Genomic DNA, 25,208 nt, shown 5'->3' on the forward strand with positions numbered 1-25,208 from the left:
TCGGAAGTGTATCGGAAACCGTTTGCGGAAATTTTTTTTATCTTCGGATCCACCGCCCGTCTTATCGGGACTGATAATGCATCGGTCTGTGCGCTGATAAAAATCGCTTGAACTATAAAATGTACTAAAAATTGTTGGTTCCCCGGTATCATGGAACACTCCAACAAACACCTCAAGGAGGCTAACGCCACCGGCGCAAAAATCGCCTCGGTACTCCCTGACGACCCCAGACCTTGGTGGAAAAGACCCAACCTGCTCAAATTGTACCTGTTGCTGTGCAACTTTGTGCTCTTTGCGTCCTCAATCGGTTATGACTCCGCCATAACCAATTCCATCCAGGCCATTCCGGCCTGGCTCGAGTTCATGAACGAGCCGTCCGGCACGTGGCTCGGCTTCATCTCCGCGTCGCCCTTCGTCGGCACCTGCGGCACCATCTTCTTCATCCCGTACATCTGCGATCGCTTTGGTCGCAAAGTCGTCATCTACATGACTGTGCTGTGCATTTGGCTCGGCTCAATTGTGGGCGCGTCGGCCCGCAGCCCGGCCGCCTACATCGTGTCGCGGATCTTTATGGGGCTGTCGTTTTCGTGCAACTACGCCGCATCGGTGTGGATCTCCGAGATTGCGTACCCCACGTCGCGCGGTAGATTTTCCGCCGCGTACCACGCCATTTACTACTTCGGCTCTGTGCTCTGCGGCTGGGTGGTCTTTGGCACACAGTACATTTCGGGCGACGTGTCGTGGCGTATTCCGCTGGCATTGCAGGCCGCCATCCCCACCTTGCTGCTGCCCGCTTTGATTTACGCACCCGAATCGCCCAGATGGCTGGTTTCCGTGGGGGAAACCGACAAGGCGCGCCAGGTGCTGCTCAAGTTCCACGCAAACCACGAAGATGCGTACCTGCCGCTTGTGGAGCTCGAGATGCAGGAGATCGTCGCCGGCATCGAGGCGCTGCGCATCAACAACATCTCGTCGTGGCGCTCGCTCGTCGCCACGCCGGGCAACCGTAGACGGCTGTTTATCTCGTGCTTCCTCGGCGTGGCGTTTGCGTGGAACGGCCAGGGCATAGTCACGTGGTACCTGAGCTCGGTTTTCGTTGCTGTCGGGATCACCGCGACATGGAAGAAAACGCTGCTCAACGCGTGTATCCAGCTCTTCAACCTGCTCGTGGCCATCACCGGCGCCGTTCTTGTCGACCACGTCGGCCGCAGACGGCTGTTTTTGATCTCCATTGTCGGCCTATTTTTCTCCTTTATTGGCCTCACCACCATCACCGCCGTGTACACCCAGCTGCACAGAAACATCGGCCAGGCGATCATTGTGTTTGTGTTCCTGGTGTACGCGTTCCAAGCTATTGCGTTTGCGCCGATGATCACGTCGTACCCGTCCGAATTGTGGCCGCAGGCGACGCGGTCCAAAGGCCTGTTCACGGCAATGTTTTTCCTGAACGGAGCCACCTTCTTCAACATTTTTGTGAACCCGATCGCGCTCGAAGCCATTGGCTGGCGCTACTACTGCGTGTACCTGGGCGCCCAGGTGATAATCTTTGCAGTTATTTATTTCACGTTTCCGGAAACAAAGGGCTATTCGCTCGAGGAGATTGCGCTGATTTTCGACAAGGACCAGGCCACGCAGGCCGGGCTGGAGGCCGACCTCGACGAGAAGCAGAACGCAAGAATCAGCGTCAAGGAACTGTCTGTTTAAGTACTATTTGCCCAAATCGGCAGGGCCAAAACTCTGCGGCAGGATTTCGTTCATGGTGAGTTTTTCCATTTTCGATCCGTCCTTGTTGTACATGTAGATCGGCACGTCCAGCGCCGAAAACTCGCGCAGGAACTGCCGGCAGATCCCGCACGGCGAGATGCACGTGGCGAGGTCGCCCGAAATGGCCACGGCCTCGAACCTGGTGTGGCCCTGTGTCACGGCGGCCACTGCGGCCGTGCGTTCGGCGCAGATCGCGCCCCCGTACGAAGCGTTTTCGACGTTGGCCCCGTCGAAAAACTCGCCGTTTGCAAGCAGGCAGCACCCCACATGGAAGTTCGAGTACGGACAGTACGCCTTGGCCCGGTTGGCTAGTGCTCTTTCCTTGAGCGTCTGCAATTGCGACTCGGAAACCATGAAAAAAAAAATGAATATTCAAAATTCAGAAATTAGTCTTATCTATTAATTAATTTTCGAACTTTTATTTATCAATTTCTAAATTCAATCACTTTTCTCCCACCGGCTGGACCACCTCATTCATCTCGTTTTTCTCGCCGCTCTCCTCGTCCCTGCACAGATCGCCGACGTTTGGCCGAGGACCCGTGAAGAACGTGCGTCCGTACGCAAACCAGTACAGCACCACCAGCAGCATCGCGCCCCAGTACACCACCGAGGTCCAGTTCATGAGGTCCGTCGTGTTGTCCTTGCCGCGGAACTGCGGAAAACACAGCACCGGCAGCATCAGCAAAATAAACAGGCACCCAACAGTGCCCGTCACGTAGCTGAACCGCCCCAGGTTCCAGGGGCCCGGCCTGAAGGTGTTTCTGGCGTAGGTGATTCTGAGGAAAATCGGCACCGTGAACGACACGAACGCGCCGGTCGCGCCGAACGAGAACACCGCGTTGATCGCCTCGCCCTTAAACATCAGACACAGCAGACACTCGCCCACAAACCAGTTGAACCACACAGCGTTGACGGGCGTCCTGGTGTACGGGTTAACGCGGCACCACACGCGCGACAGCGGGATGCACCCGTCTCTGGAGTACGAGTACAGCACGCGCGACGCGGCCAGCATGCTGGAGAAGTCCATGATGTACGAGAGAACGATAGCCAGGGCGGCCATCGCGATGGTTCTGTCTCTGGAGAGGACCTGGCTCAGGAACGACACAAACGGCTGCCCCAGCTCTCCTTCCACGGCGGCAGCCACGTCGACGATCGTGTACGCCATGCCAAGCTGGAACGCGAAGCCGAGCACGGCGCCCAGCGACGCGGTCAGCACGATCGAGTTCGGCGTCACGATCTCGGCGTTTTTCGACTCCTCTGCGAGGTGGAACGGGGCGTCGAAGCCAGACATGATCCAGATCGCAGCCATGAAGCTCATCAGGACGGCCATGCCGTCGGGCCAGTCGGTCATGTTGGTGATGGCCCACGCGTCGGCGTTTGAGTTGAACTTTGGCAGCCCCTGCTCGGCCCTCGTGTTGCCGCCCAGGAACACCACCCAGCAGATGAAGAGAAACGAGATATTCAGCAGCGACGTGAACCGTGTGATGTGCGAGATCCACCTGACGGGCATCGAGGCGATGCAGGCGCAGCTGACGGTGATGGCCGTGGCGAGCAGGAACGCGTGCCACTTGTGGTACTCGTAGCTGGGGTCTGTCATCTGCTTGAGAGCCAGGATCATGGCTGCCGTGGAGGACCCCACGGAAGGACCCCCTGTGATCTGGGTGAGGTAGTTGGACCAGCCCACAAACCAGGACAGGAACGCCTTGTACCGGGGCGGCGCGAGCATTGCGGTGGCGTAGTACAGCCCGCCCGACGTCGGGAACGCCGAGGCGATCTCTGCCATCGACAGCGCAACACACATGATGCCCGCCATCGCCACAAGGTACACCCACGTAATGCCCGCCGCCCCCGTGTAGGCCATCGAGTACCACAGCGTGCCCGCCACGGAGGGCAGCAGCCCCAGCGTGGAGAACGCCACGGCAAACGTCGTCAGCATCGACAGGCCTCTCTTGAGCTCCTGTTTGTACCCAAGCGCAAGAATAACCGCCTCGTCGTGGTCCACAGCATGGTCCAGACGGATTCGCGAGTGCGAAATCACCGACTGGACCCGCACGTCGTCAACAGATAGATCCAAAGACATGCTCAGGAAGCGTTGACAGGACCACCGATTTTTGTAGTACAAGCCGCACCGCTCTCGCACGGCAGTCCGATAAGGATCCGCCAATGCACAGCGCGGCACTCCAGCAGATCGGTATCTATCTGCAAGCGTGGCGCGCGCCCTGCGTGGCCGGCGGTCTCCTGCGGGCTGCCAGATTCGGCCAAGCTCGGTCGCTTGGCGATCTGAGCGGCTCGGCCGTTTCAGTCGCGCAGACGGGGTTTACGTAATCGCTGACTCAGCCTTTTCTGTGTTTTTTTTCCTCCCGGCCCCCTCGGCAGCTGCCCTATTTACGTTTCCTGTTTGGGCCGGCAGATTCCCCAATTAGGGTGAGGCAATTTCTGCGAGCCATTACGAAAAAAAGGCAGACAAGTTTTGTTCTTCACGATGAAGTACTCTGTTCTTTTAGGTGCCCTTGCCCTGAGCCTGGTGTCGGCGCTCGCGGAAGACGACGACAGCAATGTCGTCACCACCACCGTCTACGGCACAACCACCAATACCCACAAGTACGGCCGTTTCGACAAGACAAAGGCGTCCTCCGAGGAGACCTCCAGTGGAACACACAAGTACGGTAGGTTCGACAAAACAAAGGCCTCTGAGGAGTCGTCGTCCACAGGCACCCATAAATACGGCCGGTTCGACAAGACCAGGGCTTCCGAGGAGTCCACATCGACCGGTACCCACAAGTACGGAAGATTCGACAAGACCCAGGCCTCCGAGGAGTCTACGTCTACCGGCACGCACAAGTACGGCAGATTCGACAAGACGAAGGCGTCGGAAGAGTCGTCCTCCACCGGAACCCACAAGTACGGCCGGTTCGACAAGACAAAGGCTAGAACCACCACCACTGTTTACATTGCCGAGTCGAGCGCTGCTGCCGAGCAGAGACAGCAGGTTTTGACCGGCTCCAACTCGACCTCCAACTCGACCTCCAGCGCAGTGAGCTCCTCCAGCGCAGGGGCTGCGCACGCTTACGGGCTGTCCATGGGCATGGTTGTCCTTGGAGCTGCTGCCGTTCTGTTGTGATAATACCATTAGACACTAATTACCATACGTAGGCCATAATCCACTTCCTACTGCCTCACTCTCTCTCCACCTCATCCTTTGGCGGAATACGCCTGTTGGACATAAGTGCTGCCGAGATAGACCCGACCAGCATCAGCCCGAGCGACAGGAAAAACGTGTAGCGGATGCAGTCCATCATCGCCTTCTTGATGAGCGTTTGTGCGCCGGCGTCCAGCGTGTGCAGCAGCTGCGAGTTCGACACCACGAGCTCCAGGTTCACGCCCGGGAGCAGTGGCTGGAGGTGGCTGAACTTCTTCCTCAGTGTGGCGGTGTAGATGGCCTCGCCGAGCTGCGAAAAAAGAGCCGTGGCCACGCTCCGGCCAAAGTAGATGTACGTCATCGCCAGGATCGTGCTGCCGGGGGTTTTAGGACAGCACAGCTGGACGCTCATCATGGGCGCCTGGAACGTGATGCCGACGCCGAGGCCGTACAGCACCTGCAGGCCGTATCTTTTCGACGGAGCCGAGTCTGCCTCGAGCAGTGTGAGGATGCCGACGCCGATCGACGCAAACGTCGTGCCAATTAGCCCGTACAGCTTGACGTGGCGCGTCTTCTGGATGAGCAGGCCGGACGCAACCGCGCCCAGCACGAGCGGAATCACCGATGGCAGCAGCGACAGTCCTGCGTGGAACGCAGACGTGTTGTGGAGGGTCTGGAAGTACACCACCAAAAACTGCGAAATCACCATGAACGCGCTGTACACACTGGACAGCTGCACCACAGACACGGTCACGCCGTGCGCGGTGACGATCTCGAGCGGCAGCAGCGGCTCCTTCGCAAAGATGAAGTCCCAGATGCAGTACAAAATGAGCAGCACGCCGCCAATGACAAACAGGCAGATGATGGCCGCAGAGTTCCACTTGAACTCGTTGTCGCCGAACGAGATGGCCAGCAGCACGAGCACGAGCCCGCCCACCATGGTGACGACGCCCGGGTAGTCGATCTTCTTCGTTTTCTCGAGCAGGTTGCCGGCCGGCGTCTTGGGCCGGAAGCTGTACATGAATAGGGGCACGATCACGGCGGCAAAACACAGGTTGATGTAGAAACACCATCTCCAGGTGGTGTAGGTGGTGAACACACCGCCGAGGATCGGGCCGATGACCGACGCCGCGACGAACGTGACGCTCACGAGCGCCATGATCATCGGCTTCTTGTCGATCGTGGTCACCTCGGTGGCTATGTTCATCACGCACGCCTGGATCCCGGCGCCGCCGACGCCCTGGATGGCCCGCCCGCCAATGAGCATGTTCATCGACGTGGACACAGAACACACGAGCGAGCCGACCTCAAACAGGAAAATCGACGCGAGCATCACCCACCGTCTGCCAAAAATAATCGACACCCTGCCCCAGACCTGGGCTGTGCACCCGATCCCGAGAACAAAGGACGACGTGATCCACGTCAGCTTCTCGAACGAGCGGAACTTCTCCGACACCTGGACGAGGATCGTGAAGCTGATTGTCTGGTCGAGCGCCACCAGAAACATGCACAACATGATGGAACTAATGCACATCCAGAGCTTGGCGCCGTGGAGGTACTGGTCTGCGCGCTTGGTGCCGTCGCCGGCGTCGCTCTCGAAGAATTTGCGTCTCTGGCTCTCGAGCCGTTCCTGGCTGTCCTTAAACTCGTCTGAACTCATAATTGGTGGCCAAACAGCCCAGATCAGCGCGTATTTATACCATCGCTTGCTCCGAGAAGTGTAAAGGAAAAATGATTAAAGCCGTGTTTGTAATCCTGCGGATTTAGGGTGTAGAGGGACCTTAGAGCCGAAAATTTTCGGCGATCGGCGATCGGCGATAAGAGAGCCAGGTACACCCGACCGCTGTCATTAGTCATACCGTGTATATAGATAATAGCTACGTAATCAGCCAAAGTGGAAGCCGCCCTGCTGGACGCTGGAGTTCATTCCGAACCCAAACTGGTCGCCGCTCATCTCCGGCTGCAGCCCCGCAGACTCCTCCTCGGCCTCCTCGCCGCTGAAATAGGTCTCCACGATGTGGTACGCCTTGGTGTAGATCTTGTCGTTCTCGTTGCTCTGACAGTCGAAGATCTTCTCTGCACCGCCGGCCTCCTCGATAAAGATGGCGTTCTCGTTGATGTTGGAGCCCCGGGCCTCTTTCTCCAGCTCTCCCATCCTCAGGATGTTCTCCAAGGCGTCGAGCGTCACCTCGATCACCTTGTTGTCTGCAATGGCCAGCAAATCGCACAACGGCTTGATACAGCCCTGGGAAACAAGGTAGCGGATCTGGTCCGGCCGAGTGAGCCCGCCCGACGACGCGTTCGAGATTGCCCAGCACGCCTCCTTCTTCGTCTTATAGTCGCCCGTGGCCAGCAGCTTGATGATCTGCGGAATCAGGTTCGAGTCGATCACCGCCTGGATCTGGTCGCTGTTTCCGGCCGTGATGTTGGAAATCGTCCAGCACGCCTCCTTTCTGATCGACTCCTTTGGCGACCTCAGCAGCGGAGCAAGCGCAGGCAGCACGCCCGCGTTGATCACAATCTGCGTCTGCAAATCGTTACCTGTGACAATGTTTCCGACCGCTCTGAGCGCCGGGGTCTGGACCAGCGTGCTCTCGTGGCCCAGCAGCTCCACCAGCCGTTTGGGGATTCTGGCGTCCACCACGGCCTGGATCGCCTCCGTCGTGCCGTCGCTCAGGTACGAAATCGCCCAGCATGCGTCGATCAGCGTCTCCACGTCCACGGAGAAAATCAGCTTGGCCAACGTAGGCAGCGCACTCTTGACGATCTGCCAGTCCGGCTGCGGGTTCTTTCCCCGACACAGGTTGGAGAGCGTCCAGGTGGCCGTCCGGATAAGCGACATCTTGGACGACTGGAACAGCGAAAGAACAGGGTCCATAGCGTTGCACGACAGCACGTAGTCTCTGTACGCAGACGAGTCGCCAGCCACGTTACCCAGCGCCCAGATCGCCTGTTCCTTGACCTCCATCGACGGCGAGTACAGCAGGTTCACAAACAGCGGCACCGCACCCGCGTCCACCACAAATTTCGTCTGTTCAGAGGTTCCCGATGCAATGTTGGTCAACGCCCACGCAGCCTCCAGCTGGAGGATTTCCGGGCCCGAGCGCATGAACTCCACCAGCCGTGGCACCACACCGCTCTCAATAACAAGGTCGATCGGCGGGTTGTGCTCTTTCGACAAAATCTGTCTGAACTTGATGGTGGCGTCGAGCTGTTGTTCCAGATCGCTAGAATTAATACTGTTCACCATTTTCGGCAACTCCTCCTGTAACTGTCTATAGAAAACGGTCTCTGCGCTTTGTGTCTCCTCGTCCTCCTCGTCCGAGTCGTTCATGCCGCTTGGCGCGTTGAAGTTCCGTCTCTTGGTCAGCAGTTCCTCTCGCTTCTGTTTTCTCAGTTCCACCTGTTGTGTCTCTCTCCTTCTTCTCACCTCGTCCTGCTGGAACCGGTTCTTGTTTTTGAAGTTCGCCTTTCTGTACTCCGGCACATATCTTGAAGTCGCATCGGAATCCATGGTGGGAAATTATACTCGTGTAGAATGTCCTACTTGCTAATAAATATTTTTTTTTTCTTAATACCTCTCTTGTAACACTTGTTTGTGGTTACGAGCACTCGTAGTGGGGAACAAACTATTTAAGGGTCACAAAAGCTCCTTGTGACACATCACAATGCTTCTTTTGCGCAGCTGTCGTCCCATCCTGCTGGCCAGCCCACTCTCGACGGCCCTGCGCGGACTGTCCACGTCGGCTCTGCGCCGCCAAACCTTCAATCTGGGCCAGGACCCGCCCCGCTACAAAGTCCCCAACGAGAAGGAGCAACGGAACCCCATCAAGTACAGATCCAGAGAGTCGCTTTTCTTCAACAAAACGCTGCCTACGAAATTCCGGCTTGGGAACGAGCCCATGTACGAGAACCCGCTTGCAGGCTTCGTTGCCGGAGCAAAGAGATTCAGCCTGGCATTTGGATTTGTGGGGCTGTGTTTCTCGTACCTGATGCTCCAGACAGAGTATGTTCTGCCAGAGCTGTGCGAGGCTTTTGGCGCGGCCTCGCTTCTGCCGTACCCTGTGGTGCAGTATCTGTACTCGCCGTACGTGCTCCGCATCTACAGACTCTACGACACCACCAAGGAGCAGACCCTGGAGAACCTGGTGGCCGACGAGACACTCGTGTTCCAGAAACTCAACTGGTCCGGCTTCAAAGTGTACAACGAGCTTGTCAAGGTGGACGACTTGCAAGTCGCGGCAAAGGACACTCCAGAGGGCCGTTTTGGGTTCTCGAACATGATTGCTCGCGAGAAGGACGACCTCACGCGCTCGTTCTACGTTGTTGACGGGTTTGGAGGCATGCGCATGAACCGCATCTGGAAAATTGCGGAGACGCATTCCAGCATCGAATCTGCTCGGCCGTGAGCAGGTTTGCCAAAATATATTATTTATTTTTCACATTATTTATTCGAACGGAAAATTGGGGCATGAAAGTGGTGATCCAGAGGGTCAAGCAGGCCTCAGTGACGGTCAACAAGGAGGTCATCTCGCAGATCAACAAGGGGCTTATGCTGTTGGTCGGCATCTCGACCGAAGATAGCAAGGAAGACGTTGAGAAACTGGCCAATAAGGTGTTGCGGCTGAAGCTTTTCGAGGACGTGGGCGTCGACGCCAACACGAAAACCGAGTGGGTCGGCAAGCCGTGGCAAAAGAGTGTCGTGGACATCAAGGGAGAGATCTTATCGGTGTCCCAGTTTACGCTGTATGGCAACATCAAGAAGGGCGCCAAGCCGGACTTCCACCGTGCACAGAAGGGCCATGTGGCGCAGGAGCTGTACGAGATGTTTTTGAGGCTGCTGCGTGCCGAGATGGGCGAGGACAGCGTGAAAGACGGCCAGTTTGGAGCCATGATGGACGTGGGTATCGTCAACGACGGGCCCGTTACGATTGTCTGGGATACAAGGGACAAATAGATTATTCCCTATTTCTTCGAAATAGCCGAAATGGGCTTAGCGCTCTGGAGGGGGAGAAGTTCGGGCTGTTGGATCGTGCGGGCGAGAAGCTCGATTTCGATCGCACTGGCGACAGCACAGACTCGGATCTGAGGCTTCGTTGGAACCGTGGTTTTCTTATCTCGGTTTCCGCGAGCTCGATGCCGTGCTGGAAGTTGCGAAGCGCGTCGGCGTACACCGTTTCAGAACTCAGATCCAGCTTGGGTTTCTGCATATGGCACAGCGGACCGACCACCACGACAGGTACCTGGGCATACTGCAAGCAGTATTTGGACATCGACTTGGAGCCGATGATTGCGCGGAACCCTGTTTTCTGTGTTCCGTGCGTGCCCACGATCAGGATCACCGGGTCGTACTCGGTGATGGCCTTTGTGATCATCTCGGGCACTTTTCCGACCTTGAGCTCGAGCACAATTTTTATCTTCTTATCCTTGAAGTTGAGTCTCGCGATCTCTTCCAAGACCTTTTCTCCCTCCTTTTTATAGTCTCGCTGGTAATCGCCCGCCGCGTCTTCTTTCGAGAGCACCCGTAGGCACACGAGCGTGTCGCCGTCGCTGACCATCTCGTCGATCGTCCATTTCAAAGCGAGCAGCGAGCACTCGTTGTCGTCGTAGCCACACATAAACGTCCGCGAGACTCTGTCGAAATGGAAGTCTCTGTGCTTCGTGGTGAGAATAAACTGCATTTTCTCATAGTCCAGCTGGCTGTTGCCCATGTTTTCGAACGAGATCCCGCGGTGGAACGACCCGCTGCCTTTCAACGGTGGTCTTTTTGGCTGCAGATCGGAGATCTCGTCGATAGACAGATTCGTCGTTGGCAGCGAGCTGTCAGTGGAGTTCTGCCGCGACAGCGACGGCGACCGTAGCAGGCGTTCTGGTGTGTGTGTTCGCGCAGACAGCGCGTCGAGCTCGTCGACCTGGCCCTGTGACAGCTGGTATATCAGAGAGTTGAGCTCTGTGTTCCGCTTAGTTTCTGGGTCGTCCAGAGCCTCTGCGATGTCCAAGTCCGCCTGCCTCCTGTAGGCAAGCATACCGACCGGCTGCGGTACAGCTTGCCGCGGTTTGTCGCTCTGGGCAGGGCCTGTCTCTGCCATAATTTCAGATAAGTATCGTCGCGACTATTTATTAATTAAAATTTAACATCCGTCTCTATTTTTATTTTTTATTTCTTTATGTGCCGATTTCTGATTTACAAGGGCACAGAGCCCATGTTGCTCGCCAGTCTGCTGACAAGACCGGCCCACTCAATTATCAACCAATCGTTTGACTCCCGGCTCCGGGTCGACCACATGCCCGTCAACGGCGACGGGTTCGGCGTGGGATACTACACCCCAGACGAGGAGTCAGACAAGACGGTTTCGGGCACTCCTTGTGTGTACAAGGCGATCACGCCGGCCTGGAACAACCAGAACCTGCAGAAGCTGGCCGAGAAAACAAAGTCGAAGCTAATTTTTGCCCACGTGAGAGCGTCCACATACGGCGTCCTCAGCGAGACAAATTGCCATCCGTTCACATACCACCGGCTCATGTTCATGCACAACGGCGGGATCTCCGATTTTGGCAAGATCAAGCGACTGCTCATCCAGCACATCGAGGACGAGTTCTTCCTTACGATCCAGGGCTCTACCGACTCTGAATGCTCGTTTGCCTTGTTTTTAGACTGTTTATACAAGCTGGGGTACGACCCCAAGGAAGAGAAGCCGATCCCGCATTCCGCCCTCAGACAGGCTCTCGAAACCACCATCCAGCTGATCAAGGAGTGGGTCAAACAGGTGAACCCAACACAACCGGCCGAGCCGTCGCTCCTCAACTTCGCCGTCACCGACGGCGAATCGATCTGTGTTTCGCGGTACGTGAGCTCCAAAACTGACGAGGCAGCCTCGCTGTATTTCTCCACGGGCTCCCGGTTCATCGAGGTCGAGCCTTCCAGGTACAAAATGGAACGGCTCGACCGGTCGCAGGATATCATTATGATCGCCTCAGAACCGCTCACGTTCGAGAGAGGCGACTGGATCTCTGTGCCGTCAAATTCGATCTTGACCGTCAAGGGCCAGACCGTGCTCCTTCACCCAATCAAAGACGAGTATTACCAGAGCGACCCAACATACACCAGATCGTCCGAGTTCGCGCAGAAAAAGGGCCTCATGGGAACGTATCCAAAGGCAGAGATTGTCAACAACAACTTGCCGCCGCTGGAGAGAGAGGGAAGATCGAGATCCATTGTCGCATAGAGTCATCATTCGTCATTCGTTATAGTCATTAGCAGGAGGCTTGCCGTTCTCGCTCCGCATGTACAGATCGATAGCAGTACTGAAGGCCGCGAAACCAGCGCATCCGATCAGCGTCGACGTAGGCCCGCTCTTGATGGCAAGCCCACCACCTGTGATGCACCCTGCCATTGTTCCGTTCCATATATCGTTTTTGGCGCGCAAGGATTCTATGCTGCACTCGACTCCCGAAAAAATCAGTCCGATGTATCCAAAGTTCTTGGCCGACGACCACGTTCGCCGTCCCATATCTGTGAACTGGATTTTCACCTGCTGCTTGAACGGGAGATCTGCGATCTGCTGCGACGGACCAGGCCCCATTCCGGGAGCCACGTCGTACGACATCGACGCCATGAACAGCCCAAAGAAACCTCCGAGAACGAAACCCGACACCCCAGACATGACAGCCTTTCCGGGACACGACGAGATGAACTCCATGATCTGGCGGGCTCCCTGTTCGGCCTGCTCTTCCTGAGTCATCTCCGCCATGGGCTTCTTTGGAGGGGGCAAGAATGGATTGTTCATTATGAAAAAAATTAAAGTCAAAATAAAAATTGTAATATGCTTTTTGAATTGATGCTGACATAATTTATACAGAAAACGCAGCTCCTTTAGTTTGGTACTCGTTCCTGAATTTGCGTAGCTTGAACCAGTCCACGAACTTCATGATCAGGTACGTGCAACAGCCAATGAAACGGAAAAGCGCCATGAATGCCACAATCCACAGAATAACGGTCAAAAACACAGATATGCGCGTGTTGGGCAGATAGCTCGACGAGCTCGTGCTGTCTGAGGTGAATTGGTACAGACCGCCCGTTTCGGTGACCAGCGCGATCACTATGAAGTTGGTGATCATCCAGAAAAGCACCGTCATTGAACGGATGAAGGCAAAGTAGAAAGCGTCCTCCTCCTCTTCGTTGACTTTGACTTCTTTTTCTGAGACTCTCGTGGTCAGCTCGTTGATCATTCTCTTGTAAGCATTATCGATCTGGCTCTTCGTGGTTGGAATGACAATCTCAAGCTCGCCGTCCTGTGTATTCTTCGAAATTCGGGCTACACCCAAATCGTTTTTGGAGTCATCTCCTTTGGTTCCCCACGAGATGTCGTGGATGTTGCAGAAAGCGTAAATATTTAAGACATTGATGTAGGCAGGACTCAGCAGCAGGTACTGGACAAAGCTGGTAATCATGTGGTACGGGTCCAAAAAAATCAAGGACCCTATGAAATATAATGCATAGGTCGATGTGGTAGCCACGATCAGATCGCGGAACCTTGTTTCTGTGAAAATTAGTTTGATGCTGAAATCGTCTGCGTGCTCGCTCATAATGTCCTGGATGCTCTTGACGGCCATAAAGATCGCGGCGAAAATCATGTACACCATCAAAATGGCGAAAAATGCCACAATCACCAGGTAGAATTTCTTCGTTCCTTTGGGTTTGTTACCGAACGAAAGCACAAACGTGGTCACAATCGAGGCCAGATAGAGCCAGAGAAAGAACACAGACAGAACGTTTCCCGGGGCAAAGTCAGCCTCTGGCTCAGCAAGGTAGACAGTCAAAATTCGAAACACCAAGAAGTACGATCCGAGAGAGAACCACGACACCAGAAGGTTGATAAACTGGTAGACAAACTGGACGTGCAACAAGAGCTTGCGACTCACCGAGTGAGATGTAGACCAGACTTTGTAGAAATGGAACAGAGAGTAGATCGCTGCGAAAAACGAGCCGTTCAACCATCGTCTTCGCTGAGAAATGAAGTCGTGCAACTCTTCTGGAACGTCCGTGTATGCGGCAGCAGTGTTGACATATTTTAATAGCCACTCACAGTTCTGCTTGGCCACCAACTCGAAACACAAAATTCTGTCCTCAGCGAGATACATGTTGGCGTTGAAAATACCTCCACTGTTGGATCTTTTGAGGTCTTCTCCCTTCAAATATTTTTGGAGCGGCGCGCCCAGGAGTGCCTGGTACCGGTACGCGCTGAACGCTCCCGGAAGCACAGTCACAAACCCAAACACAGATTCCATCGGCTTGTCCAGGATGTTGCTGATTTTGTACTCGAAATTTTGTGCTGCCACCAGCGGATTGAGGAGCAGCCGGCTGTTTTTCCCGAGACTAGCCCTAATTTCTCCACAGGCCCCTGCTACCCGTGGATCTTTGAAGGCCCTCCATAGTTTGTACAGTGCCTTTCCCTCTGGCTCGGTTCCCACATCCAGTAACACAACGACGTTCGGATTCAGCACCGGCGCAAAAGCTTCCAGAGCCCACGCGTGCGAGTTGATTTTTTTCTGGTTCGTCTCCTTCAAACAGAAGATCATCTGTATGGGTATTTGATTTTCTGTCGTCAGCTTGATCTCGTGCTCGTCCACCTTGCTTATTCCAACCATCGTCGTGTACTCGTATATGTGACTCAGAACCTTGTCTTCGTTGACTTTGTTTTTCGCAAACCCCTCTTGGTACACACCCAGAGCTCCCAAAAGCGCTTTTGCCTTGGGGTGTATTTTAGTTCTTCCGTCGCTCACAACACAGACCACCACTTTCTGCCACGCGTCTTGTCCCCACGTGGACGAGTGTTTCAGGGAGTACAGATGTCGAATATTTTTGAATACTCCCTTTAGTGTGCGGGCCAGGAGAATATCGCTCTCATTGTACATCGTGATCACCACCATCAGCTCTGTCGACCGCGGCTGTGAGTAGAATCTCTGGCGGAGCGAGAAATTGCGGAACACAAAGTCCGCTGGCTGGCATGTGCACGCCTGGAACCGCATAAACAGAAACTCTCGATCTTTTTGAGAGAGCGGCGTGGTGTACTTGTTGAGCAGCACGTCGCTGACGGGACAATCCAGCACCAAGTTGCCATTCACCATCTTCACCTGCCGGGCAGATATCATGCTCGCATTCGAGCTGGTGTCGTCGTCGTAGTCATCGTCGTGACTTTCTTCTTCGTACCGGTAGTCGAACGGATCAAAGTAGTCTTTGGGGGTATTAATCGGGTAGTACGAATTGTTCAGCACTGGGAACGGCACAAAAGTGTGATCGGAGTCAACATCGTTGCCCACACGGTACACGTCGAGATTCGGAGGCTCGGCCACAAACGGATCTCTCCGGTCACTGTGCGACGGGATGGATTCCACCTTTTCCTCGAACGGCGAGAGTTTGGGGATTCGTGGCGGATACTCTGCTCTGCGCGACGGAGAGTAGTACAGACGTTCTGGCGACGGGGAGTATGTGCGTTTGTGGGGAGACGGACTACCGTAGAGGCGGTCCCTGGATCCGTACCCGTGCTCTGGCGTGTGGTATATGCTGTTGCTCTCTCTTCGATGGGGCAGGTACGACCGCTCAAAATCGTCCTCCTCCGCGTTTATCTGCATCCACGGATTCTCTGTCGGCAGCCCGTTCACGGTCTCGTCCGACTGATTGTACTGCATCTGGGATCTGAGTCCAGTATTATTTTTTTTCTGTTTTGTAAACAGTCGCGGGGGACCCAGCCACATGTGGCGTATTCGCTATCAGGACGAAACTGAAAAATTTTAGTACCAATGGCATCTTCAATCCCTGGGCCGGTGCCTCTGCCGGCATCGCAATATGACCTCTCCACATATATGGGCAGAGTCAAGCACTGCGCGGGTATTTCAGACCCCACAATGCTGCTCAACACGTCCAAAGACATCGAGGAAGCCAAACGACTCGTTTGGGATTACAAGAACGGAGTCATTCCTCAAATGACGCCTGAGCTCTGGCGTGCCAAACGGATCCTTGACTCCTCCATCCACCCCGACACCGGCGAAACGGTCCTCCTGCCTTTCAGAATGTCCTCGTGCGTTTTGTCAAACCTGGTGGTCACTGCGGGCATGCTGACTCCCGGTCTGGGCAACGCAGGAACGCTTTTCTGGCAGATCGCGAACCAGTCGCTGAACGTGGCAATCAATACTGCCAACGCCAACAAGTCACACCCGCTGACCACAAAACAGCTCGTCACGAACTACTGTCTGGCCGTTGGAGCCTCCTGTGGTGTCGCTCTGGGGCTCAATTCTATCGTTCCCAGGCTGAAAAACGTTTCTGCCAACACCAGACTCATTCTCGGCCGTCTAGTGCCGTTCGCCGCCGTGGTCTCTGCAGGTATCGTCAACGTGTTCCTCATGAGAAGCGAAGAGATCAAAAAGGGCATTTCTGTCTTCGACAAGGACGGGAATGAGCTGGGAACGTCTAAGCGTGCGGCTGTGCAGGCTGTGGGCGAGACCGCCGCTTCTCGAGTGATCAACGCCACTCCGATCATGGTTATCCCTCCTTTGTTGCTTGTTCGCATGCAAAAGACCATCTTGAAGGGGAAAGGCCCTGCGATCCAAAACCTGGCGAATATCGGTCTCATCACCGCCACCTCGTTCCTGGTGCTCCCTTTTGCCCTGGCAGTTTTCCCTCAACGTCGCGAGGTCAGCGTGAGCCAGCTGGAGGACAAATTCCACGGCCTGAAAAACAAGAACGGCGAGGACATCACGACTGTCCAATTTAACAGGGGCATTTAATAGATTGTGTATAGCAGATGTATTTTTTAAGGAAAATAGATAATTTATAGTTAGATCTGATATATTTCCTGCAGATTTATTTATTTTATGACAGTCACCTCTGTGATAGACAAAATCGCGCCACTGGTACGCCAAAAAGACAACAAGTTGGCGCTGGAGCGCTTGCAGAAAATCGCACTAGAGGTGGCTCCTGTGATGCGCTCGTTCGGATTCAAAGTGGGCACCCTATGTGAGTTTTTCCCCAAAAATCCCCAGCTTCTAGGTCTGAACGTGAACTCCGGCGCAAAAATATGTCTCCGTTTGCGATATCCGCACGCCAAGGACACCTTTCTACCGCTGGAAGACGTAATTGAGACGATGCTGCATGAACTCAGCCACAACAAGTATGGCCCGCACGATAACAATTTCTACCGACTGCTGGACCAGCTGCGAGACAAGTACCACTCCATCAAGCGGAACGGGGCCCTGAAAGAGACAGGATACGTGGCCGAAAGCCAGGTGTTAGGAGGCCGCAAAAATGGACTGATCAGAGAGATGCGATTCAAAAAGCTCGGACAGGTCAAATATGTGGCAAAAGTCGAGAAATTGGGCTCTAATAAACCAAAACAGAACAAGAGCATGCGCGAGTTGGTGCTCGAGGCTGCCGAAAGAAGAGCCAGAGACGCGAAGACATGCACCGAAGACCCTGAGGCGGTGCCCAACGAGGACGAGCTGGTCCAGGTCGACAAGCCTGTACCGGAAGTCATCGAGATACCTGACGAAGATTGATGATATATTAAGTTTACATTCTATGTCACAACGGGTTGCCCGTTGATTTGATGTATGCAAAGACAGGATCGGTGTCGACCGAGTAGTCAGAAAGGTCTCTCACGGAGTCGGAAGAGAGAACGTCTCGCAATTTCTTGTCGTTCTTGAACCACTCCTTGATTAGGTAGCACATTTCCTGTTTGAGCACTTTGGAGTAGCCTTCGAAAAGTTCGAACGTCGTCGACTCAACCAGGTCTCTCAGGTTGTAGTAGAGTTTTCCATACGAGACTCCACTGCGAATGAAGGCGTCAACTAGAACTCCTGTAGGCGGCGTGAGCTGTTTCGGACAATACTCCGACGAGTAGAAATACTTTGCCAGCAGCTGGAACAGCTCCACGATCGGAAACAAAACCTCGGTGTCGGAGACTCGAGAGGCCACAGCTATGAACTCGTTGTTGATCTCGGAGAAAAACGGCTCTCCGGAGTCCTTATTTTTGTAATACCATTTGCTCAGAAGATTCTCCCATTGGGAAAGAATATCCTCTGAGTTACGATGGTCTGATATCTTAAACGTCACTAGGGCTAACGTGTAATATCCAAGAGGGTCGATGAAGTTGTTGTACAAGTCACTGATCGGCAGCACCCTCCCATTCAGCTTTCTGACAGCCACCTGCTTGGCCAGATCGCTAACACGTTCGTCGTCGAGAATGGTCAGGAGAAGCTCATCTTGCAAGTTGGCCACAGCAAGCAGATCTCCAATGGTCACAGAAAGGAACGTCATTTCTTGTCTCAAGTCTGGTGGACACACACAATTGCAGAATCCATTGGCTCGCGACAAAAACTGGATTCTGTTTGCCAGATCGATATCAAACTTGGAGATGGACAGATCCAGAAGCACTTTGGCCGCCTGGAAATAGTTTTCTCTCCGAGAATAGTAGATCCACAGAAGTTTTGCCATTTCCATATCCTTGGTGGAGTAATCTTTCAAAAAGTCCAGAACAAATGACGTCTCCAGGTCTAGTAAGCGCTCACCAACGCCGATCTTGACCAGCCACTTGTAAAACTCGTAGTGGAACAGTTTATCCTGGCTTTTCAGGCAGATCTCGTAGCTTTGGTCTCTCAGCTCGGAGTAGTGCGTCATTAGCTGCCCATCAGATCCAAAATACGAAATCGGCGCCTTGGCGTCCGTGAAGCTGGTGTTGTTAGCTGCCTGCTCCAAGCTGACAATGGCCTTCTCGTCGACATCAATCAGAATCTTGAAAATGAGCTCATAAAGCTTGACTCTCTTTTCAAACGCCAATTTCTTAGGATCGTCCGCCATAACCGAAACCTGGCCGTCGAGATCATACTTCAGTGCAATATTCGTTGGATCAGTAGCAGAAGCAATCGTGAGGAGCAGCTCAATTGCTCCAGTGAAGTAATCGAGCTGAAGCATGACACCAACAAGATCATTTATTGTTTCGAAAGTCAACGCGTCGCTTGTTTGACTTAGCAACTGTGTAGCGGCTTTTAGATGCTTCATTTTGTTCTCGTTGTCGTTAGAGGATGCAAAGTCTTTGGCCTTTTTCAAACTCTCTATGGCCTTGAATATCAGAACATCTCCAGTTGAACAGAAGGAACCGCACTTTTCTTGCAGGGTGGTAGCAACAAGCTCGACCGAGTCGCCAGTAGCAATGCTCTTGTTGATCACAGAGGAAAGGATCTCCTTAACCAGTTTGGATGTGGCTTGGTCATTGGAGCTGAAAAATTCGCAAAATGTCAGGCAGCTGAGATCGGCCTGGCTTTGGAGAGTGAGATAGCTCATCACGTCTGCAAAATTCTTACCGGTATTCTCGTCATCGTAAAGGATCGCCAGAAATGAAAGCCCTTCTTTCACACTTCCAAGAAATTTGAGTATAGCATTGAATCCAATATTCTCTGCCTGCAGACAAAGCTCAGTTTCTTTGCTATTCGTACCTGTTTCGTACAAAGGTCCGAGCAATCCTGGAATTGTCTTTTTGTTCTCCTCGAAAAAGTTCAGTATAATGATGAGCGAGCACAGAAAGTATTCGAGCTCTTGTTTGGTTATGCTGAGTCCCGCGAGTAGCACTTTTTCATTTTTCAATTTTTTAAGCGACTCCTCGTCGATATAACCGTTCCTGTTGAATTTCACGTTCGGGTCAAGCTGAAATATTTCTTTGTCCCAGAATTCTCTAACCAATCTCGAAAGCAACAGTATAACAGCATAAAACCTATCGCTTAGTTCCACGTTGTCAACAATTGCTGGTAGATTTTTGTTGAGGCTGGAATTCTTACCACCTGAAATATAAAACTTCGTGGCCATGTTTCTGAAATTGTCTCCCTGTCGATACTTGCATGCCAAGTACAATGCAGTGGAGCATGCCTCGCGAGAACCGTATTTTCTGGCAAACTCGTTGAATGTTTTGTCATTAAGGGAGTCTTCTAGTATCATGTCCGGAGTTCTGTAACGGTAAACGTGAATGCCGGTGGAAGTAAGAGCCGCAACTTCCAATGGAGGCGCCAAGTATTGAGATGCAAACTGGTTGCAATAACCTTTTGGAGTATTTGTGGCATGGAAGCTTGGGGTGATCGGCACGATGGAATGAATTGACTGGACTCTATCGAGTTCCTCAAAGTCCTCAACATATTGCAGTGAGTTTTTGAGAATACCGTAGTCTGGAACAGAGCTGTAAAGATGGTCCTCACTATAGCAGAAAAATATACCTGGCGAGACTATCAGCGACTCCTTGATGTTGCTCAAAAGTTTGGAGTTTTCTTGCGCAGCCTTGAGATCCTGAGGGGTGATCTCGTTCAATACTGGGTTCTTGGTGATTGACTTTGTACCTTCTGATTTGATTCCGGTCGACACAAAGTTCTGGTCGTGCAACTGTTGAGCTTGCAGCGATTCCAGCTTTTCATGGAAGCTGGCGTCTGGAGGCGGGAATTTCACATAGCTGGTGGTGAAAGCCAGTCTCTCGTATATCGTGCTTCCATTAACGTACAGTCTGCAACCGGTGTTGGTCACAGCGACCAGAAACAAATTGTCGCTCTCGCTTTTTGTGATCGGAAAGATGTTCACGATTTTGAACCCGTCTTTCTTCAGCAAGGACGACTGAAGGTTGAAAGTGGTGGTAGCCAGGTCTTTGAGGATGTTGTATGGTCTCTTCACGACACTTGCGCCCAGCTCGACTTTCCCGTCTGTGATTTTCAGTCTATAAGCCCTGATGGTTGACTTTGACGACAGTGTATACAAAATTTTTCTGGTGGAGTCAATCTCAAGCTGGACGATGGTTTCTGTTTTAGGGTCGTTCTCCTGGCCTCGCAGTCCCGGGAGTTTTTGGAAAACGTTATATTTGGGCACGACAGACGAGAGACCCGACTTAGTGAGACACTCCTTGTAGCAATTGCGCTGGAACCATTCGTCGGTATTGGAGTACGTCAGCCGCCACACGTTTTCGCCGTCTCCAATTCCGGTGAAGAAAATGTCGTTCGTCTGGTCAAAGGAAACGATCTTGTTCACCACGAGGCCGTGGGCAGGCACACTCATCTTGGTGTCGGATATCACCAAACTCGACGGCGTGTACTCGACAGCCAGAATATGAATGTCCATGGAAGTGGCAACAATCAGCAAATAGTTGACGCTGTCCACGAAAACCTTTGGTTTGGGCTTGACCAACTTTACTGTGAGAATGGTGTTCTTCAGCTCGTCGATTGTGAAATAGTCCGGATCATGCGAGCCTGCCCTGTAGTTCCATATAATCAGCTTGTTGTCGATCGTCAACCAGGCGCGTTGCAGTTCCGTCAAAATACCCATGTTGGTGATGCAGTCCAAGCTGTTGTACTCCTGGAAGATCTGGTCTGGGATGTTGTAAATGTTTGACTTCTCAAACCGCGAAAACGGCCCGAGCGAGCCGTTGGTCTTATAGTTGTAGCTGTCGATTGCGTATTTGGTGAGAACCTCGCTCAATGCCGGGGTGGTGTTGTCTTTCTCGATTGCTATGTGTATGCACTGGTCCACGAGACTCAATGGGGCGGTCGAGGAGAGAAGCGGAAGCGATTTCTCGCTGGACGGCTGGTATTTCATCAGCTGCGACGAGTTGAAGCCTGCAGACAGCGACGACGTGAGGCTCGCGGTCGGGAACAGAGATCCAACGCCAGAGGACGGGCCATTGGATAACGCGGCATTCGTGCGTCTGGCAGCCCTTCTTTTTTGGAGTTCCGTGAGCTCGAGCTTCGTTTCCTTTTTCGCGTCCACAGGAGCCCCAAATCCTAGCACCTGGCCAAAATGAACCGACATGGTGAGCAGTGAAGAACGAGAGGTGTTTTGTTTTGATTAAAAATTTTGACTAGCCGGGTAAACTATGGCGAAATATTAAATTACAAATCATTCAGACACCCATGCCTCTCTCCTTCCCAGACCTGTCGGGCGCCGCTTTAGATGATCTTCTGGAGAAGCTGACGCACTATGCGATCTCCAATGGCCTACTTATCTATCCTCCCGACTTCAAGGCGTACCAGCCATCGGTCGCACCGGTTACTCTTTATCCCACGCCGTTCCCCAGATCCCAATTCGCCAAGGGAGTTGCGATCTCAACCAAGTTCAACGAGCTGTATAGCCGCGTCGTGGCGGACAAGAGCTGGCTTAAAGAAGTGATAGCAGATCTCTCGAAATACGACCGCGATTTCACCGGCATGTTGTACAAGACATACTTGGAGGCAGAGCCCGAGATTGTGCAACCGGTGTCGTTGGGACTGTTTAGATCGGACTACATGCTGGACACGCTATCCCAGTCGATCAAACAGGTGGAGTTCAACACAGTGAGCGTTTCTTTTGGCGGTCTTTCGCCAAAAGTGGGCCAGTTACACAGTTTTCTCAACTCCCAGGGACTCTTCGGCAAACCGCAGTACTACCGAGACTCTGACCTGCCGATTAGCCAGTCTATAGATGGTCTTGCAAACGGGCTTCTTGAGGCGGTCAAATACTATGAAACAACCGAACAGACAGCGTCCACAATCGTTCTCTTTGTGGTGCAGCCTGGAGAAAGAAACGTCTTCGACCAGCGCGCCATTGAGTACGATTTATTTGCCAAAGGCGTCAAAGCTGAGCGGGTGGACTTTGACAAGGTCATTTCGTCGGTGAAGATGGACTCCTCCCGTAAGCTCTTCTACAAGGAGCAGGAGGTGGCCGTGGTGTACTACCGTTCGGCATATGCTCCCAATGAGTACAACAAGCCGGAAACCTGGGAAGCGCGGCTTCTGCTCGAAAAAACAAAGGCTATCAAGTGCCCGTCGTTGCTGGTCCAGCTGAGCGGTGCCAAGAAAGTGCAGCAGCTTCTGACCGACCGGGCGGTGCTGGAAAAATACGGATTCGCGGACGAGGAGCTTTTGTCCACGTTTGTGCAAATCTACCCGCTGGACGCCAGTGAGCAGGGCCAGTTGGCGAAAAAGCTTGCGTTTGAGCATCCCGAGCGGTTTGTGTTGAAGCCGCAAAGAGAAGGCGGCGGAAACAACGTCTACAAGGAGGATATTCCTGGTTTTCTGCGCCGCTTGGACGAGAAGGAGTGGGGAGCGTACATTTTGATGGAGCTCATTGTTCCTGCTGTTCACGACAACAAGATCCTGAGGAACGGCGATGTGCTCAACGAGGGTGTTGTGAGCGAGCTGGGAGTGTTTGGCACGCTGCTATTCAACGAAACAGACGGCACGATCCTCAGCAACGACTACGCGGGCTACCTGCTCCGGTCCAAAACAAGCACGTCCAACGAGGGAGGAGTCGCTGCCGGGTTTGGGTGCGTGGACAGTCTGTATCTACACGATTAGAAGAAAACATAAAAAACATAAACTTGTAGATAAATAAGAATGTCCGTGGCTACTGTCTACCGTCCTTGTTCTTCTGGGACCACCATCCCAGTGTCAGAAGCCCGAAAATGCCAAAGAAAATCGTGTCGCTGCGGCTCTTTTCAGCGGCCCCGTGGATCTGTTCTGCCGTGGTCTGGAGGACCTGGCCGCTCTTGCTGATTGGGGCCGAGTCGACGGCCTGCACAACAGCCTCAGCGGCGGTTTTCGTGTCTGGAGCCGGATCCTTGAGCGAGGCCTTGGTCGAGAGCGAAGGCACCTTCATTGGCGGTCTGCCGTCCGGCACAGGGTACGATTTTTGCGGCACCTTGTAGAAATCGATCGTCGAGCTGTCGCCCTTGGCCTGCTTGGAGGTAGTGGAGCTGAGCTCTCGCGCAGACGTCTTGGCGGCCTTCTGGGCTGTTTTCACCGGCTTCGCGGCCTTGGCTTTCGTAGTGATGGTTCTGCTCAGCACGGGAGGAGAAATGGAGGACGAATCGTTCTGGATCAGTCTCTGCACGAGATCGATCTTGCGTCCCGACACCTTGAGGCCTCTGCGTTTGCACTCGGTTTTGAGGCCCTGGAGGTTCATCGACGCGTACTTGCCGCTCGACCCGAGGTCCATGATCAACTGAGTCTTGGACGTCTGGTGGACGCTCCTTGTGGACACTTGGGAAAAGATCTTGTTCGAAGGGACGGCCAGATCGTCTTTGGAGAAGCCCGGTTTCGTTCTTTGATGAGCAAACCCTCTAGACACAGTGGAAATCTCCTTCTGTATGGTCTGGCGGTAGACAGCGCCGATGGTAGGCAGCGATTTAGCACTTCTCAACATAGCAAATGGGAAAAGAAAATTGGATGGTAATTTTATTGTGCTTGTTATTATTTGTCCGAATTTGGCAGCTTCAGATGCGTCGGTGCGTCTATCGTCTTACCGTCTATTGGTGGCCCCTGAGGTGTCCAAGGACACGCCACTAGCCGCAAGATCCAGAAACGACCGAATGAGCCCAATTCTCCGTCCAGAGCCCTCGGAGCTCTTCTACGCCAACACATCAAATACGTAAATCCTCCACTCTTAAATCTTAATTTTTTCGCATGTCGCTTCGCATCCTGTCGTACAACCGCATAGTGGATATCGAAACAACCCCCACAGAGCCGCGACCCTACGGGCCGCTTGAGCTTATTGACTGGGACAGAGAGTACGCACAACTGGCGGAGGCCCGCAAACAAAAGGCCCCCGAGACCACTCGTCTTGGCCAGCTCATCTACTCCAATCTGCACTGGATCCTCCTGATCTCCTCGTCTGTGGCCATAGCGCTGCTCACGATCGCCATTGACTACGTCTCCATGTACCTGCACGGGCTCAAATCGGGCGTCTGCAAGCAAAATGTGCTGATTCCTGCGTACGAATGCGACGACCTGGCCGATTGGTCCACGTATTTCCTCTTTTTCACCAAAAGCACTCTTCTGCGCCGCACAAACGACTTCATCGTCTACATCATGATCGTGCTCGTTCTCGCGCTCTTTGGCGCTCTCCTGGCGTCCAAACACAACTACATCGCGCACGGAGGCATCCCGGAGATAAAATCGATTCTTTCCGGCACCAACATCCCCGACTTTCTGAATATCAGCATGATAATGTCCAAGGTCGCGAGTCTCGTGCTGGTCGTCTCCAGCGGCCTGTTTCTCGGTATAGAGGGCCCTCTTGTGCACATTTCCATGGGGGTGATGCAGTTTTTCATCAACCTGCTCCCGCTCACGCAGAACGAGGCGGTGAAAAGAGAGTACCTCTCGTCGGCAGTCGCCATTGGGATCGGCCTCGCGTTCAATGCGCCCATCGGCGGCGTGCTGTTTGGTCTCGAACAGATCCATTCCGCGTTCCCCATCGACAAACTCATGTGGAACGCATTTATCTGCTCTACCGTCGGCGTCACCGTACTCC

At 53.4% G+C, this 25,208-nt stretch overlaps 18 protein-coding genes across 18 annotated transcripts; 9 read left to right on the forward strand and 9 right to left on the reverse strand.

The window, feature by feature from the left end:
- Window positions 1-150: 150 nt before the first annotated feature.
- Window positions 151-1,704, forward strand: KL928_005337 (uncharacterized protein; the record flags this gene model as incomplete). The annotated part of the gene is made up of 2 exons (XM_043206135.1): window positions 151-374; window positions 540-1,704. 2 exons carry the CDS (start codon window positions 151-153, stop codon window positions 1,702-1,704), a joined length of 1,389 nt encoding a protein of 462 aa, XP_043057318.1.
- A 3-nt stretch (window positions 1,705-1,707) lies between these two features.
- On the reverse strand, window positions 1,708-2,118 carry KL928_005338 (uncharacterized protein; the record flags this gene model as incomplete). The annotated part of the gene is made up of 1 exon (XM_043206136.1): window positions 1,708-2,118. The coding sequence occupies one exon, from the start codon at window positions 2,116-2,118 to the stop codon at window positions 1,708-1,710; it is 411 nt and encodes a 136-aa protein (XP_043057319.1).
- Window positions 2,119-2,206: 88 nt separating this feature from the next.
- Window positions 2,207-3,844, reverse strand: KL928_005339 (uncharacterized protein; the record flags this gene model as incomplete). The annotated part of the gene is made up of 1 exon (XM_043206137.1): window positions 2,207-3,844. One exon carries the CDS (start codon window positions 3,842-3,844, stop codon window positions 2,207-2,209), a length of 1,638 nt encoding a protein of 545 aa, XP_043057320.1.
- Window positions 3,845-4,246: 402 nt separating this feature from the next.
- KL928_005340 (uncharacterized protein) lies at window positions 4,247-5,450 on the forward strand (the record flags this gene model as incomplete). The annotated part of the gene is made up of 2 exons (XM_043206139.1): window positions 4,247-4,873; window positions 5,028-5,450. The coding sequence occupies 2 exons, from the start codon at window positions 4,247-4,249 to the stop codon at window positions 5,448-5,450; spliced, it is 1,050 nt and encodes a 349-aa protein (XP_043057321.1).
- A 31-nt stretch (window positions 5,451-5,481) lies between these two features.
- On the forward strand, window positions 5,482-6,557 carry KL928_005341 (uncharacterized protein; the record flags this gene model as incomplete). Its single annotated transcript, XM_043206140.1, has 2 exons — window positions 5,482-5,844; window positions 5,931-6,557. The coding sequence occupies 2 exons, from the start codon at window positions 5,482-5,484 to the stop codon at window positions 6,555-6,557; spliced, it is 990 nt and encodes a 329-aa protein (XP_043057322.1).
- A 231-nt stretch (window positions 6,558-6,788) lies between these two features.
- Window positions 6,789-8,417, reverse strand: KL928_005342 (uncharacterized protein; the record flags this gene model as incomplete). The annotated part of the gene is made up of 1 exon (XM_043206141.1): window positions 6,789-8,417. The coding sequence occupies one exon, from the start codon at window positions 8,415-8,417 to the stop codon at window positions 6,789-6,791; it is 1,629 nt and encodes a 542-aa protein (XP_043057323.1).
- A 154-nt stretch (window positions 8,418-8,571) lies between these two features.
- Window positions 8,572-9,312, forward strand: KL928_005343 (uncharacterized protein; the record flags this gene model as incomplete). Its single annotated transcript, XM_043206142.1, has 1 exon — window positions 8,572-9,312. One exon carries the CDS (start codon window positions 8,572-8,574, stop codon window positions 9,310-9,312), a length of 741 nt encoding a protein of 246 aa, XP_043057324.1.
- A 62-nt stretch (window positions 9,313-9,374) lies between these two features.
- Window positions 9,375-9,860, forward strand: KL928_005344 (uncharacterized protein; the record flags this gene model as incomplete). The annotated part of the gene is made up of 1 exon (XM_043206143.1): window positions 9,375-9,860. One exon carries the CDS (start codon window positions 9,375-9,377, stop codon window positions 9,858-9,860), a length of 486 nt encoding a protein of 161 aa, XP_043057325.1.
- A 1-nt stretch (window position 9,861) lies between these two features.
- Window positions 9,862-10,992, reverse strand: KL928_005345 (uncharacterized protein; the record flags this gene model as incomplete). Its single annotated transcript, XM_043206144.1, has 1 exon — window positions 9,862-10,992. One exon carries the CDS (start codon window positions 10,990-10,992, stop codon window positions 9,862-9,864), a length of 1,131 nt encoding a protein of 376 aa, XP_043057326.1.
- A 114-nt stretch (window positions 10,993-11,106) lies between these two features.
- KL928_005346 (uncharacterized protein) lies at window positions 11,107-12,129 on the forward strand (the record flags this gene model as incomplete). The annotated part of the gene is made up of 1 exon (XM_043206145.1): window positions 11,107-12,129. The coding sequence occupies one exon, from the start codon at window positions 11,107-11,109 to the stop codon at window positions 12,127-12,129; it is 1,023 nt and encodes a 340-aa protein (XP_043057327.1).
- A 12-nt stretch (window positions 12,130-12,141) lies between these two features.
- On the reverse strand, window positions 12,142-12,690 carry KL928_005347 (uncharacterized protein; the record flags this gene model as incomplete). Its single annotated transcript, XM_043206146.1, has 1 exon — window positions 12,142-12,690. One exon carries the CDS (start codon window positions 12,688-12,690, stop codon window positions 12,142-12,144), a length of 549 nt encoding a protein of 182 aa, XP_043057328.1.
- A 64-nt stretch (window positions 12,691-12,754) lies between these two features.
- KL928_005348 (uncharacterized protein) lies at window positions 12,755-15,592 on the reverse strand (the record flags this gene model as incomplete). Its single annotated transcript, XM_043206147.1, has 1 exon — window positions 12,755-15,592. The coding sequence occupies one exon, from the start codon at window positions 15,590-15,592 to the stop codon at window positions 12,755-12,757; it is 2,838 nt and encodes a 945-aa protein (XP_043057329.1).
- A 111-nt stretch (window positions 15,593-15,703) lies between these two features.
- On the forward strand, window positions 15,704-16,687 carry KL928_005349 (uncharacterized protein; the record flags this gene model as incomplete). The annotated part of the gene is made up of 1 exon (XM_043206148.1): window positions 15,704-16,687. The coding sequence occupies one exon, from the start codon at window positions 15,704-15,706 to the stop codon at window positions 16,685-16,687; it is 984 nt and encodes a 327-aa protein (XP_043057330.1).
- Window positions 16,688-16,774: 87 nt separating this feature from the next.
- KL928_005350 (uncharacterized protein) lies at window positions 16,775-17,455 on the forward strand (the record flags this gene model as incomplete). Its single annotated transcript, XM_043206150.1, has 1 exon — window positions 16,775-17,455. The coding sequence occupies one exon, from the start codon at window positions 16,775-16,777 to the stop codon at window positions 17,453-17,455; it is 681 nt and encodes a 226-aa protein (XP_043057331.1).
- A 25-nt stretch (window positions 17,456-17,480) lies between these two features.
- On the reverse strand, window positions 17,481-21,731 carry KL928_005351 (uncharacterized protein; the record flags this gene model as incomplete). Its single annotated transcript, XM_043206151.1, has 1 exon — window positions 17,481-21,731. The coding sequence occupies one exon, from the start codon at window positions 21,729-21,731 to the stop codon at window positions 17,481-17,483; it is 4,251 nt and encodes a 1,416-aa protein (XP_043057332.1).
- A 101-nt stretch (window positions 21,732-21,832) lies between these two features.
- On the forward strand, window positions 21,833-23,254 carry KL928_005352 (uncharacterized protein; the record flags this gene model as incomplete). The annotated part of the gene is made up of 1 exon (XM_043206152.1): window positions 21,833-23,254. The coding sequence occupies one exon, from the start codon at window positions 21,833-21,835 to the stop codon at window positions 23,252-23,254; it is 1,422 nt and encodes a 473-aa protein (XP_043057333.1).
- A 49-nt stretch (window positions 23,255-23,303) lies between these two features.
- Window positions 23,304-24,101, reverse strand: KL928_005353 (uncharacterized protein; the record flags this gene model as incomplete). The annotated part of the gene is made up of 1 exon (XM_043206153.1): window positions 23,304-24,101. The coding sequence occupies one exon, from the start codon at window positions 24,099-24,101 to the stop codon at window positions 23,304-23,306; it is 798 nt and encodes a 265-aa protein (XP_043057334.1).
- A 47-nt stretch (window positions 24,102-24,148) lies between these two features.
- Window positions 24,149-25,138, reverse strand: KL928_005354 (uncharacterized protein; the record flags this gene model as incomplete). The annotated part of the gene is made up of 1 exon (XM_043206154.1): window positions 24,149-25,138. One exon carries the CDS (start codon window positions 25,136-25,138, stop codon window positions 24,149-24,151), a length of 990 nt encoding a protein of 329 aa, XP_043057335.1.
- Between the last annotated feature and the right edge of the window lie 70 nt (window positions 25,139-25,208).

This window comes from Ogataea angusta, assembly GCF_019207475.1.
Source record: "Ogataea angusta isolate 61-244 chromosome Unknown 61-244_NODE_14_length_139412_cov_88.040155, whole genome shotgun sequence".
In the NCBI taxonomy this organism is placed as follows: Eukaryota; Fungi; Ascomycota; class Pichiomycetes; order Pichiales; family Pichiaceae; genus Ogataea; species Ogataea angusta.